Source organism: Nycticebus coucang, chromosome X (assembly GCF_027406575.1).
Source record: "Nycticebus coucang isolate mNycCou1 chromosome X, mNycCou1.pri, whole genome shotgun sequence".
In the NCBI taxonomy this organism is placed as follows: domain Eukaryota; kingdom Metazoa; phylum Chordata; class Mammalia; order Primates; family Lorisidae; genus Nycticebus; species Nycticebus coucang.
Genome location: NC_069804.1, coordinates 111,358,763 through 111,373,477, shown reverse-complemented (window position 1 = coordinate 111,373,477; position 14,715 = coordinate 111,358,763). Strand labels below are relative to the sequence as shown.

The 14,715-nt window shown below is 48.1% G+C and overlaps 1 protein-coding gene across 1 annotated transcript; it reads right to left on the bottom strand.

Annotated features, from left to right (window-relative positions):
• Nucleotides 1-8,612: 8,612 nt before the first annotated feature.
• Nucleotides 8,613-12,493, bottom strand: LOC128578517 (uncharacterized; the record flags this gene model as incomplete). Its single annotated transcript, XM_053581173.1, is given in 2 exon segments — nucleotides 8,613-8,773; nucleotides 8,776-12,493. Coding segments are annotated over 2 exon segments (3,804 nt in total), but the record flags the coding sequence as incomplete, so codon positions are not given.
• Between the last annotated feature and the right edge of the window lie 2,222 nt (nucleotides 12,494-14,715).

Sequence of the window (14,715 nt, the reverse complement as noted above, 5' to 3'; positions counted from 1 at the left end):
AACTCCTGGGCTTAAGCGATTCTCTTGCCTCAGCCTTCGGAGTACCTGGGACCACAGGCGCCCACCTCAACGCCAGGCTATTTTTTTGTTGCAGTTCGGCCGGGGCCAGGTTTGAACCTGCCACCCTTGGTATATAGGGCCAGCGCCTTACCGACTGAGCCACAGGCACCGCCCGAAAAAAAAAAAAAAAAAATTTTTTTTGGAGAAAAAAAATTTTTTTAGAGAGGGGTGGAGTGAGGTTCTCCCTGTGTTGTTCATGTTGACCTCAAACTTCTGGGCCCAAGAGATCCTCCTGCCTTAGCTTTCTGAGTAAATAGGACTAGGGGTGTGCATCACTGCACTCAGCTAGAGCCTATTTTCTTGAGCACGATTGGCTCTTTTTTTTTTTTTTTACTATTCTTTTTGTTTGTTTGTTTGTTTTGTTTTGTTTTTTCTGGCCGGGGCTAGGTTTGAACCTGCCACCTCCGGCATATGGGACCGGCGCCCTACTCCTTGAGCCACAGGCACCGCCCGCACGATTGGCTCTTAACCAGTGGCTAGCTTTAGCATCACCTGGAAATTTGTTTTTAGTGCATATATCCGGTTCCTGCCTAAAGACTTTTTTTTTTTTTTTGAGACAGAGTCTCAAGCTGTTGCCCTGGGTACAGTGCCGTGGCATCACAGCTCACAGCAAACCGCAAACTCTTGGGCTTAAGCGAGTCCCTTGCCTCGGTCTCCCGAGTAGCTGGGATGATAGGCGCCCGCCACAACACCTAGCTATTTTTTGGTTGTAGTTGTCATTGTTGTTTGGCAGGCCCCAGGCTGGATTCAAATCCGCCAGCTCTGGTGTGTGTGGCTGGCGCTCTAGCCGCTGAGCTACAGGCACCCAGCCTGCCCAAAGACATTTTGATTTAATTGGTCTAGCCTGGGGTACCCCAAACTACTGTTTTTTAAAAAATTTCCCAGAGGCTCGGCACCTGTAGCACAGTGGTTACGGTGCCAGCCACATGCACCGAGGCTGGCAAGTTTGAACCTAGGCTGGGTCAGCTAAACTAGACAACTGCAACAAAAAAATAGGCAGGTGTTATGGCAGGCACCTGTAGTCCCAGCTACTTGGGAGGCTGAAGCAAGAGAATCGTTTAAGCTGAAGAATTTGAGGTTGCTGTGAACTGTGATGGTACAGCACTCTACAGAGAGAAACATAGTGAGACTCTGTCTCAAAAAAAAAAAGTTTCCCAGTGTTCACACTAATGAACACTGCACTATGCTTCATTTGCTATAGACTCAGTGATCTCAGGTGTGTAGCTAAGGGAAATACACGTTTAAGGCATAAGGTGGAAAAATGAAAAGAAAAACAAGGTATGGGGCCGCGCCTGTGGCTCAGTGAGTAGGGCGCCGGCCCCATATGCCGAGGGTGGCGGGTTCAAACCCAGCCCCGGCCAAGCTGCAACCAAAAAATAGCTGGGTGTTGTGGTGGGCGCCTGTAGTCCCAGCTACTCGGGAGGCTGAGGCAAGAGAATTGCATAAGCCCAAGAGTTAGAGGTTGCTGTGAGCCGTGTGACGCCACGGCACTCTACCTGAGGGCGGTACAGTGAGACTCTGTCTCTACAAAAAAGAAAAGAAAAGAAAAGAAAAACAAGGTATGGTAGAGTGACTGTTATATTCAATGTGTGTCTTTCTCTGTCTATTGCAGGCAATGTATGTCCTTTGTAAGGTAGGTGTGAACAACAGCTCTGAGGAGAGCTTGCACTGTAATGGCTCTTTCTTCAGCTTTATAAGATAGTGCTAGTCGAGACCTAACTGAATGTGTCAGTTATATCAAAACCTCAACTGACAGGTAGCTATACTTGGTAAATACTGTTTTTCTATTTTAACTCTTTGAGTTCCCTCCAAAAGAGAAGACAGACCACAGTATACATGGATACATGGACCAGCTTTTAGTGATAGTCAAGACTAAGAAACTGAGCTGAGCCCAGGGTCTTTAGAGAAATTTTATGTGAGCACAGCCTATATACTGTATTATTCTCCAGAGTGGAGTCTAGCTAGTTATCTATTTTTTCTGGGGAAACAGATCAGAGCATCCCCCAGGATCCTAGAACATTGAGCCCTAAGGAATGCCCAAGCCTTCTATTGTGTATAAGTTTTTTCTTAGCTTCATTACAGTGGTGGGCTCTTCTGCCTTTGATGAGGAGGTATTGGAGTACAAAGCAGAGGTCCTCTGTACTCTCCAAACCAGCAATTTCATCATCACTTGGGAACTGGTTTGAAACACCTATTCTCAGGCCTACTGAATCAGAAACTCTGGAGGCGGGACCCAGCAATCTGTGTTTTAACAAGCTCTCCAAAGAATTCTGATGCACACTGAAGTTTGAGAACCACTTGTTAAAAGTTTAAAGATACAAAATGGAGTCATGTGGATCAGATAGCTGAATTAAATTTCTGGTTCCACCATATGCTGTGTGACTTTGGACAAGTTATTTATCCCTCCCTAAGTCTTGGCTACCTCATCTTAAAATATAGGTATTGATATTCTCATCTGTAAATTAAGTATCCACCTGGGCTAATACACACAGAGCACTTAGCACAGTGTGAGACACAAAGTGAAGATTTAATAAATGTTGAATACTCATTATTATTGTAAGTGCTATTCTGGATAATCACATTTCCAACATGATTAAGTTTCTTTGGAAAAAGTCCTAATTATAAGTTCAGGAACCAAATAGCACAACAGGAGTGGGGCAGAAAGTATTTCATCTACCAGTTTCTTTAAAGAATCATGGAACATAAAAGTGGGGAGGCACCCTAAAAGCAATTGCTTTTGACAGAAATTCAGGTGCATATCATCTGTAAAAAGTAGAAATTAGTATCTTTGTTAAGTGTTTGCTGAGGATGATGATTTGGAGAGGATGGAAATTATTAGTTTCCGGGGATTTTTACAATTTGTGCCCTTGCTGCTGAGTCCTAGGCATGAAGCTGATAGTAGTTCAATGTGCAACAGGACATGGGGTAGATGACCCTATGTTATTTCTCTACATCTAGCTCTGAGAATTGAGCCTCCAGTATTAGAATGCTATTAACATTGAATTGCAAATTTCAGCACTATAAAAAGCAAAGGGTTGGGACCTTATAAAGTGAGAAAATGAACATCAGCATCAGCCATGTAATATAAGGTAGTAAATATCTGTGTTACCCTAGAAACCAGAAGTATAAAGATATCTAGGTAGTTTGGTGACAGTTTCCAGGGTAATTCCTCCCACATACAACATAAGAGCTTTCCTATAATATTAACTCTTTCTCTACATGCCTACTGGACCTTCATTCTATGTTTCACTATCTCCTCCTTCTCCCAAAAGACTTCCTGTCTGATTTCCCTATGTTTACGTCAGTGCCATCCTTGTAAGTACTATTATTAAAAACCCTATGCTTATCAGCAAACTGAAGGCCCCCAAAATGATGTTTATTTCCTAACTTAAGAGATACAGTTTAGAAAAAAGTAGAAAAAATCAGGGAATGATAGACTCTTCAACTAAAAAATTAAAAAAATTAAAAGGTTCACAGTGAATGAAACTAGCCATCTGTGACTCTTCCCAGAAGCGACTTCTGGTAAATATAATTTGCAGATATATGCAGATGAGATTAAGATGCTTCCCAATATCTCACCTGGGAGCTACCAACCTACAATGTAATTCATGTAAGATGAGTTGTTACCTTGGAAACTGTGACATGTAATGAGAATAGGAGGCAGGTAATATTGTAATGACAGAAGATTCTGATAACTAGTTAAAGATGGTGGAAAAAAGAACATTGGCGAGTCAGTGTTTATGTGACATTGTTCTAGTAGCATAAACACTGGTCTGGTAGACATGTTAAAATAACCCACTCAAGGCTTGGCGCCTGTAGCACAGTGGTTATGGTGCTGGCCACATACACCCAGGCTGGCGGGTTCGAACCCAGCCCTGGCCAGCTAAACAACAATGACAACTGCAACTAAAAAATAAAGTAAAATAAAATTAAATTAAAATAGGCTTGGTGCCTGTGGCTCAGTGGCTAGGGCACCAGCCACGTACACTGGACCTGGCGGGTTCGAATCCAGCCTGGGCCAGCTAAAAAAAAAAAGACAACTACAACCAAAAAATAGCTGGGCATTGTGGTGGGCACCTGTAATCCCAGCTACTTTGGAGGCTGAGGCAAGAGAATCACTTAAGCCCAAGAGTTTGAGGTTGCTGTGAGCTATGACACCATAGCACTCTACTGAGGGCAACATAGTGAGACTCTGTCTCAAAATATATATATATATATATATATTTTTTTAAAAACATTAAACCTCCCTTAAAACCATTCAGCTACATTTGTTCAAATTACAAGTGCCCTTCTGATTACCTATGGTTTCTCAGGTACATTAATAGCTGGTAGATATGACCCTAAATGGTAGGTAAGACTATTTCTGTCACTACTGTGTGGCTGGCGCAGTGGCTCACACCTGTAATCGTAGCACTCTGGGAGACAGAGGTGGGAGGATTGCTTGAGCTCAGGAGTTGGAGACCAGCCTAATCAAGGGCAAGACCCAGTCTTTACTAAAAATAAAAAGAAGTTACTGTGGGTTGTGGTGGGTACTTGTAGTCTCAGCTACTCAGGAGGCTAAGGCAGTAGGATCACTTGAGCCCAGGAGTCTAAGGTTGCTATGAGCTAGGCTGATGCCACAGCGCTCTGGCCAGGGCAACAGAATGAGATTCTGTCTCAAAATAATAATAATAATGATTTAAAAAGTGGGCCGTGCCTGTGGCTCAGTCGGTAAGGCGCCGGCCCCATATACCGAGGGTGGTGGGTTCAAACCCGGCCCTGGCCAAACTGGAACCAAAAAATAGCCAGGCGTTGTGGCGGGCGCCTGTAGTCCCAGCTACTCAGGAGGCTGAGGCAAGAGAATCGCTTAAGCCCAGGAGTTGGAGATTGCTGTGAGCTGTGTGATGCCACGGCACTCTACCGAGGGCCATAAAGTGAGACTCTGTCTCTACAAAAAAAAAAAAAAAAAAAATTGAGGGAGGCGCCTGTGGCTCAGTGGGTAGGGCGCCGGCCCCATATACCGAGGGTGGTGGGTTCAAGCCCAGCCCCAGCCAAACTGCAACAAAAAAATAGCTGGGTGTTGTGGCGGATGCCTGTAGTCCCGGCTACTCAGGAGGCTGAGGCAAGAGAATCGCCTAAGCCCAGGAGTTGGAGGTTGCTGCAACAAAAAAATAGCTGGGTGTTGTGGCGGACACCTGTAGTCCCAGCTACAAGGGAGGCTGAGGCAAGAGAACCGCCTAAGCCCAGGAGTTGGAGGTTGCTGTGAGCTGTGTGACGCCACAGCACTCTACCGAGGGCGATAAAGTGAGACTCTGCCTCTACCAAAAAAAAAAAAAAAAAAAAATTGGAAGTACAGAAATGGAAAAGAAGCCAACACATGAATCATCCCCAAGCCCACTATCCATCAGCAATCACTATAAATATTTGGCATATTTCCTTCAGTTTTTATTTCAGCACAATCTTTTAAAAATTTAAGATCACACTGATTTGTTTGCATTTTTTGTAGATTCTGGACATCAGCCCTTATCATGTGTATAGTTTGCAAATATTTTCTACCATTCTGTAGGTTGTCTATTTACTCTGTTGATTATTTCCTTTGATGTGCAAAGCTTTTTAATGTAATCAACTATCATTTATTTATTTTTCTTGTTGCTGTATTTGCGTATGGGGTTTGGGTTCTTTTCCTCTGAGACAGAGTCTCACTCTATTGCCCTAGGTAGAGTGCCCTGGATTTGTAGCTTGCAGCAATCTCAAACTCAAACTCTTGGGCTCAAGTGATCCTCTTGCCTCAGCCTCCCAAGTAGCTGGGACTACAGACATGCACCATAATGCCTGGTTAGTTTACTTTTTTTGTTTGTTTGTTTGTTTGTTTGTTTGTTTTTTAAGAGATAGAGTCTCACTTTATCACCCCTGGTAGAGTGCTTTGGCGTCACAGGTCACAGCAACCTGCAGCTCTTGGGCTTAGGCAATTCTCTTGCCTCAGCCTCCCAAGTAGCAGGGACTATAGGCGCCCACCACAATGCCTGGCTGTTTCTTTGTTACAGTTTGGGGCTGGGTTTGAACCAACCACCCTGGTATATGGGGCCAGTGCCCTACTCACTGATCCACAGGCTCCACCCCTAGATGAACCATATTTTATATAACCATTCCCCACTTTCCAATGTAGGACATTGAAGATGCATTTTTTTTTGAGGCAGAGTCTCACTGTGTTACCCTCAGTAGAGTGTCATGGCATCTCAGCTCACAGCAACCTCAGACTCTTGGGCTTAAGTGATTCTCTTGCCTCAGCCTCCCAAGTAGCTGGGACTACAGGTGCCCACCACAACGTCCAGCTATTTTTTTTAATTGCAGTTGTCACTGTTGTTTAGCTGGCCTGGGCTGGGTTTGAACCCCCCAGACTGTGCTATGGGCGCCGAGCCTGAAGATGAATTTTTTTTTTTTTTTTTTGGTTTTTGGCCAGGGCTAGGTTTGAACCCGCCACCTCCAGCATATGGGACTGGCGCCCTACTCCTTGAGCCACAGGCGCCGCCTGGAAGATGCATTTTTTTTTTTTTTTTGTAGAGACAGAGTCTGACTTTATGACCCTCGGTAGAGTGCCGTGGCCTCACACAGCTCACAGCAACCTCCAACTCCTGGGCTTAAGCGATTCTCTTGCCTCAGCCTCCCGAGTAGCTGGGACTACAGGCACCCGCCATAACGCCCGGCTAGTTTTGGGTTGCAGTTTTTGGCTGGGGCTGGATTTGAACCCATCATCCTCGGCATATGGGGCCGGCACCCTACCGACTGAGCCACAGGCGCTGCCCGGAAGATGCATTTTTTAAACCACAATTGAAAGACTTGGGGCAGGACCCCCCACTCTGCCCTGAGCTCTGACGACCCAAATCAACCGCAAGAGATGGCGCTTGATGCAAATAGCAAGAGGATTTTATTCCAGCTTGCTGGGGCTTGACTCACAACTCTTTTAGGGGCCGAGGAGTCAAGCCCTGAACAGCAGGTTTTACAAGCTTATAAAGGCAAAACCATAAAGTAGGGAGGAGTAGCAGACATAGCAGGGGCTTTAGAGAGGGGTAGCAGACATAGCAGGGGCTTTACGGAGGGGTAGCAGATATAGGGGCTTTTCCAGATAAGAAGAACTCTGGTTCATTACTCATCTGTCTTAAGACAAGATCAGCAGTTAAACATTTGCTTAGCTTTTTTTCTTTCAGAACCAGTTACCGGTTATCTGCTTCAGCTCGGGGCTATTTCTTAGGACAGTTACAAAAGGTCACATTCTTATGGTAGGGGGCGAGGGGTGCTGCTACATATCTGGTCCCCTCCCTTTTAGGATTTGGTAGTACTTTCCTTCATTCCCCCATTTGTTTTTTGGGAAGTTCTAATCATGGAACTTCTGGCTCTATGTATTCATTCTCATGGCTATCGTCCTGGCGGAGAGACTGGTAATGCTGTCTGAGCATTAACACTTGTACAGCACTTACTTTCTCCCGGACGAAGGTGACTATACGGTTGAAAATGCAGGGCCCAAAGGTACGGGTATTAAGTCCCAAGAGGAAATGGGGTGCCAGGAGGCCTGCCCAGTCGTTTCACATTCCCATTGCTTACAATAGAAATTTTCTATCCCCCCTCATCTGTTGGCCTGGCTTCTCGTTCTCCTGTCCCGGGGACAGATACAGAACTCCGTTTGTCGCATCCGGCGCTGGGTGGGCGAGTTGCCACAGCCAGGGGCGTCTGCAACATACTGGCCTTGGGATGTGGAGCCTTGGGTAAGCGAGCGCTTTGCTAAATGGTGGTCAAGGCTCGATGGAACCTCTTTAAAGGTCTCATCGGGGATATTCCAATTATCTAGCCCTGCTATTAAGGCGCAAATTCCTGGGGTGAGGGACGGCCACCAGGTCCAAGGAGGGTCCTCTTTTGTAGTACTCCATACTACAGCACCAGTCTGAGAGAGAACCTGCCAGGTTAACCTCTGGGGGGCATGGGGATTGGGACCAGAGCTACTTATCACCGGGAGTTATATCAGCAGGAGCAGGGCTACTCTGTGGGGGATGTGGAGCTTGAGGGGGTTGTCCGTCTTTTCCACTTTCCACCCGGAGTCTGGCGGCGGTGCTGGTTTGACATGAGATGCGTGGATCCAGGTTGTGATGCCATCAACTTTTACTGCGGTCGGGGCTGTGAGCAGTACTAGGTATGGTCCTTTCCACTGTGGTTCAAGGTTGGCTGTCTGGTGGCGCCGGATGTACACCGAATCTCCAACCTGGAACTGGTGAGGTATTTGCAGATCTCCGGGCTTGTAGGCTTTGATCAGCTGGCTCCACACTTCCTTTTGCACAGTTTCAAGGGCTTTTAATCTGGTGTATAGAGATTGAGAGGAGTAAGATTCTGGGGAAGGGAAGTGCTGCATGGCAATGAGTGGGGGGTGAGCTCCATATAGGATTTCAAAGGGGGTCAGCTTGAGAGTACTAGGGGTGTTGCGCACACGTAACAGGGCAAAGGGAAGGAGGACTATCCAGTCAGTAATGCCAGTCTCTAAGGATAATTTAGTCATGGCCTCTTTTAGGGTTCTATTCATCCTCTCTACCTGCCCTGAGCTCTGGGGTCAATAAGCACAATGTAATTTCCATTCAAGCCCCAGGATTTTGGCCAAACCCTGACTAACCTGGGCAACGAAAGCGGGACTGTTGTCGGATCCGATTACTTTGGGTAGCCCAAATCTTGGAAAAATCTCTTCTAATATTATTTTGGCCACAACTTGAGCAGTCTCCCTGTTTGTAGGAAAAGCTTTGACCCATCCTGAGAAAGTGTCTATGAACACTAGCAAGTACTTGTATCCGTACTTAGCCGGCTTAAGCTCAGTAAAATCTGTTTCCCAGTAGCTTCCAGGGTGATCCCCTCGGAGTCGTTTTCCCTGAGGTAGTGTGCTAGGCTGGGTGTTTACTAATTGGCAAGGTCTGCACTCTTTTACAGCTGCATCAACGAGTTTACTTAATTCTATAATATAGTATGGAGAGGACTGAACAATGGTTTTCAGATGCTTGGGGCCCAGATGGGTTAATTTATGAAGTTGCCTGAGAAAGGTAATTGCCTGCTCTTCAGGGAGGATGTTTTTCCCTTCCGGGGTTTCTCGGATCCCCTCTGGGGATTCTAGGTGGAGGCCTAATCTGTCCATCCTCTCGAGATCCCGCTCCGAATATTTAAAGTTTTTGATAAGGGGGGGTGCTATTTCTTTAAGGCTAGGCCTTAAAGTGTTTTCATATAGCGGTAGGATGTTGAGCCCTTGAGCCGCTAGCTTAGCTTCTCGGTCGGCTCTTTGGTTTCCCTCGGCAACTCTGGACCCCCCTTTCTGATGTCCAGGGCAGTGGATTATGGCCACTCTCTTAGGGAGGTGAACAGCCTCTAGTAGACTTAGGATTTATTCCCTGTGTTTAATTTCTTTTCCTGCTGAAGTCAACAGTCCTCGCTGTCTGTAAATGGCCCCATGGACATGGGCCGTAGCAAAAGCATACCTGCTATTGGTGTATATGTTAACTTTTTTCCCTTCTGCCAAACGTAAGGCCTGGGTCAAGGCGACCAGCTCGGCCTTCTGGGCCGACGTCCCTTCAGGCAGACTACTTGCCCAGATGGTCTGCTTATCATCCACCACCGCCGCCCCGGCCACCCTTTTACCTTCTATTATGGAGCTGCTCCCATCAGTGAACCAGGTCAGTTGGGCATCCGGCAGGGGCTGATCACAGAGGTCCCTCCGAGTTCCAGTCTCCTCAGCCAGTACTTCTTGGCATGTGTGTAATACATCCTCCCGGACAGAGGTATCAAGTAGTAGGGTAGCCGGGTTGAGGATGACAGGCGGGCCAAACTGGACTCTGTCTCCATTTAATAGGAGACTCTGGTAGTGTGTCATGCGGGCATTGGACAGCCACCGGTCAGGGGGCTGTCTGATGATGCTTTCTAAGGCATGGGGGGCAATGACTGTCAACTTCTGCCCCATAGTCAATTTGTCTGCATCTTTTACCAGTACCGCCACTGCCGCCACAGACCTCAGACAGGCTGGCCAACCACCAGTGACGGGGTCTAATTTCTTGGAGAGGTATGCTACCGTTCTTTTCCATGGCCCTAAAGGCTGCGTCAGCACCCCTCGGGCCACTCCTCTCTTCTCATCTACGTATAGGACAAAGGGCTTTGTTACATCTGGTAGAGCCAGGGCCGGGGCTGATAATAATGCCTTTTTAATGTTGTCAAAGGCCCGCTGTTGGCTGGCACCCCACTCGAAGGGAGTGCTTTCCTTGGTCAAAGGGTAGAGGGGGGCTGCCAGAGTAGCAAACCCCGGTATCCATAAGCGGCAGAACCCCGCAGTCCCTAAGAATTCTCGCACCTGGCGGGGCGAGCGGGGAACTGGAATCTGAGTCACAGTATGCTTCCTGGCTTCTGTTAACCATCTCTGCCCTCCTCTTAGGGTGTAACCCAGGTACGTTACCTCTTTCTGGCAGATCTGGGCTTTCTTGGCGGAGGCTCGATATCTTAAGCGGGCTAGCTCTTCCAGTAACAGTTCTGTGCCCCGATGGCACTCTTCCTTTGTCGTTCCAGCTAGTAGTAAGTCATCTACATATTGTAGGAGCGTTACCTGAGGGTGGCTGGCGCGAAAGTGAGCTAGGTCTTGGTGGAGGGCTTCATCAAAGATGGTTGGGGAGTTCTTGAACCCCTGTGGAAGTCGGGTCCATGTCAATTGCCCCGTCATTCCAGAGTCCGGGTCTCTCCATTCAAATGCGAAGATGTTCTGGCTAGAGGAGTGTAGTCGGAGGCAGAAGAAGGCATCTTTCAAATCCAGGACGGTGTACCAGATATGGTCCGGAGGGAGAGAGCTTAACAGATTATAAGGGTTAGGCACGGTGGGATGGATGTCTTGTGCCTGCTTGTTTACTTCTCTCAAGTCCTGCACAGGGCGATAGTCTCCTGTGCCGGGTTTCTTGACGGGTAATAAGGGGGTGTTCCATGGTGACTGGCACTTTACTAGTATGCCCAGCTGTAGGAGACGCTGAATGTGAGGCTTAATTCCTTCCCGAGCTTCCTTAGTCATAGGATATTGGCGCACTGCCACAGGAGTGGAAGTAGCTTTGAGTTCTATGACTATAGGCGGCCTTTCTGCGGCCAGTCCCATTCTGGCAGTTTTGGCCCACGCCCCGGGATATTTTTCTAGCCAGTCATGCATGAGACTAGTCCCTTTCTCCCGTTGCTTTTCAAAGAGTCTATGTTCATCCTCCAAACGCATGATCAGGGCTGTTACTCTCTTATTCTGGGTTACCTCTGGGCCATCAGGAGTGAAAGTGATCTGGGCTTCCATTTTAGTGAGTAAATCTCTCCCAAGGAGGGGCGCAGGGCACTCAGGGATAATTAAGAATGAGTGGGTTACCCGTCCCACTCCCAGATCTACTGATCTTCGGGTAGTCCATGAGTACTGCTGATGCCCTGTGGCCCCTACAACCCATGATTTTTTCTTGGAGATGGGTCCTGATGGTTCGAGTAGGACTGAGTGTTGAGCTCCGGTGTCTACTAGGAACTCAACTGGCTTCCCCTCCACCTTAAGTATTACCCTAGGCTCTGGGAGGGGTTCCGAGCCCCGTCCCCGCTAATCTTTTTCTTCCTCTAAGGCCAGTACTTTCTTCCTTTTTTTAGGACATTCCCTGGCACAGTGCCCCTTCTCCTTACAGTAGGCACATTGATCCTTATCTAACGGGATGCGGTTGCCCAGGCTACCTGACTTCTTAGTTCTACCTTGGGTCTGTTCTTGGCTCTTCTCCCCTACTACTGCAGCCAAAATCCGTGTTAAGTTTTTCTCCTGTCTTCGGTCTCTCTTATTTTCCCTTTCCTCTCTCTCTTTCTCCTTTCTCTGCTCTTTTTCTTCCTCAGTTTCTCTTTTATGGTATACTTTCTCAGCTTCCTTAACTAAATGCTGCAAGGTATAGTCCTGCAATCCTTCAATCCTCTGCAGCTTTCTTTTAATGTCTACAGCTGACTGCCCTATGAAAGTCATAGCCATGGAAGCCCTCTGTCCTTCAGAGGCAGGGTCAAATGGGGTGTAGCGCCTAAAAGCTTCCATTAGGCGCTCAAGAAACACTGAGGGGGGTTCCATGGCCCCCTGTATTACTTCTCTTACCTTAGCCAAATTAGTGGGGCGTCTTGCCGCCCCACGGAGGCCAGCCACTAGAGCCTGGCAATAGACTGTCAGTCACTTCCTACCTTCTGCCATGTTGAAGTCCCAGTCAGGTCTGGAGAGGGGAAAGGCAGCCTCGATGATGTTGGGGAGCTGGGTAGGACGCCCGTCCGCCCCGAGTACATTCTTCTTAGCTTCTAGTAAAATCCTCTCCCTCTCTTCAGTAGTGAAGAGAGTCTGTATGAGCTGCTGGCAGTCATCCCACGTGGGCTGATGAGAGAACATCAGGGACTCTACCAGCCCAGTCAGGCGTTGGGGGTCTTCTGAAAAAGGGGGGTGATTAGTTTTCCAGTTATACAGGTCTGCGGAAGAAAATGGCCCGTACTGGTGGGGCTGGAGAGGAGGTGGTCCCTCATCTGTTGCCACTGGCGGGGGGCCGTATGCCCTCAGGGGCAGGGCAACAGTAGTGTCGGGAGACATTCCTCCCCGGCGGTGACTCCTGGTACCTTGTGCGGGCCCCAGTGAAGGTTCCCCTGGGGGTGCAGAGGGGGCAATCGCCGGATCTGGCAATGCTGGTCCTCCCTGTCCCCTGACAGGAGCCAAGGCGGGAGGGTATGGGGGAGGAGGGGGCGGAGGGTCGAGGAGAAGATGATCAGTCTGAATTTCCGGGTAGATCTTCTTAGGGGGGGGTCCGAGCTGTCGCCCCCTTTTCTGGAACCAGAAGATTGGACAGCGAGCACCCGAGGATTAGACGGGGGCCTGGATGTGGCAGTCCACGGCCGAACCCAGGGGGGCGGATTCTGCATCCTGCCAGACTATGATGTAAGGTTGTTGATCCGGATGGGCTCCCGGTCCTCTCTGAAAAACAATCTCTTTGATAGCAAAAATTAGAGATAAGTCAAAGGTTCCTCCTGAGGGCCAGCCGACGTTAAAAGTGGGCCACTCCGAGGAGCAGAAAGTCTGCCATGGGCCTTTTTTAACCTCTACTGACAGGTCACGACCTCTTCTTTTCACTTCAGTCCAATGATCTAGAGTCAAACTCAGAGGGGTTGTCACAGTCTGTCCCATCGTCAGTAGATATGTCAGAAACACAAATAACAGGAATAACAGAAATATTACAGATACAAGGACCTACCTACCACACTTGGTCCCTCACAAGCCTACAACAGAATCAGACGGGCGCGTTTCCCGTAATTTCTGATCGAACAACTGGACTCGATCAGTGCCCTTACAGCAGGAGACAACCAGGCGTCCCTGGTTCTCCTCAGTTCCTGGGGTGTCCCCCAGGATTTCAGCCTGTGGTCCTCCGGGCACGTCTACCAACCACTGTCCGGCCACTCTCACGAGGTGCCGAACGGCTGCAAAACCGAAAGTGCACACACAAAGTCAAACAAAGGACTGAAGACACAGACCAGACAGTTTTCGGGGTACCCCTTTCTTACCTCCAAGGTCGACTCTGCAGGTGAAGGGTGGTCGTCAAATCCCGGACGAGCCCCCAAATGAAAGACTTGGGGCAGGACCCCCCACTCTGCCCTGAGCTCTGACGACCCCAATCAACCGCAAGAGATGGCGCTTGATGCAAATAGCAAGAGGATTTTATTCCAGCATGCTGGGGCTTGACTCACAACTCTTTTAGGAGCCGAGGAGTCAAGCCCTGAACAGCAGGTTTTACAAGCTTATAAAGGCAAAAACCATAAAGTAGGGAGGAGTATCAGACATAGCAGGGGCTTTAGGGAGGGGTAGCAGACATAGCAGGGGCTTTACGGAGGGGTAGCAGATATAGGGGCTTTTCCAGATAAGAACTCTGGTTCATTACTCATCTGTCTTAAGACAAGATCAGCAGTTAAACATTTGCTTAGCATTTTTTCTTTCAGAACCAGTTACCGGTTATCTGCTTCAGCTCGGGGCTATTTCCTAGGACAGTTACAAAAGGTCACATTCTTATGGTAGGGGGTGAGGGGTGCTGCTACATATCTGGTCCCCCCCCTTTTTGGATTTGGTAGTACTTTCCTTCACAATATCCTTTGGACATTTATCTTTGTTCACATCTGTTTCCTTAGCATAGGTGGAAGTTTTGCAGCAAATGCCATAATTTTTTTTTTTTTTGAGACAGAGTCTCAGTTGGTTACCCTCAGTAGAGTGCATACCTCACAGCAACCTCAAACTCGTGGGCTCAAGTGATCCTCTTGCCTCAGCCTCCCAAGTAGCTGGGACTACAAGGCAGTCGCCACAATGCCCAGCTATTTTTTAGAGATGGTATCTTACTCTTGCTTATGTTGGTCTCGAACTCATTAATTCAGGCAATCCACCCGCCTTGGCCTCCCAGAGTGCTGGGATTACAAACCTGAGCCACCGTGCCTGGCCTTAATGCCATCAAAATTTTATTTTTTATTTATTTTTTTGAGAAAGAGCCTCAAGCTATCGCCCTGTGTGGAGTGCCGTGACATCACAGCTCACAGCAACCTCCAACTCCTGGGCTCAAGCTGAGAGAGGATAGCCGAGAAGGGTGAGGTCTAGAAGAACAGGTCTTCTCAAGG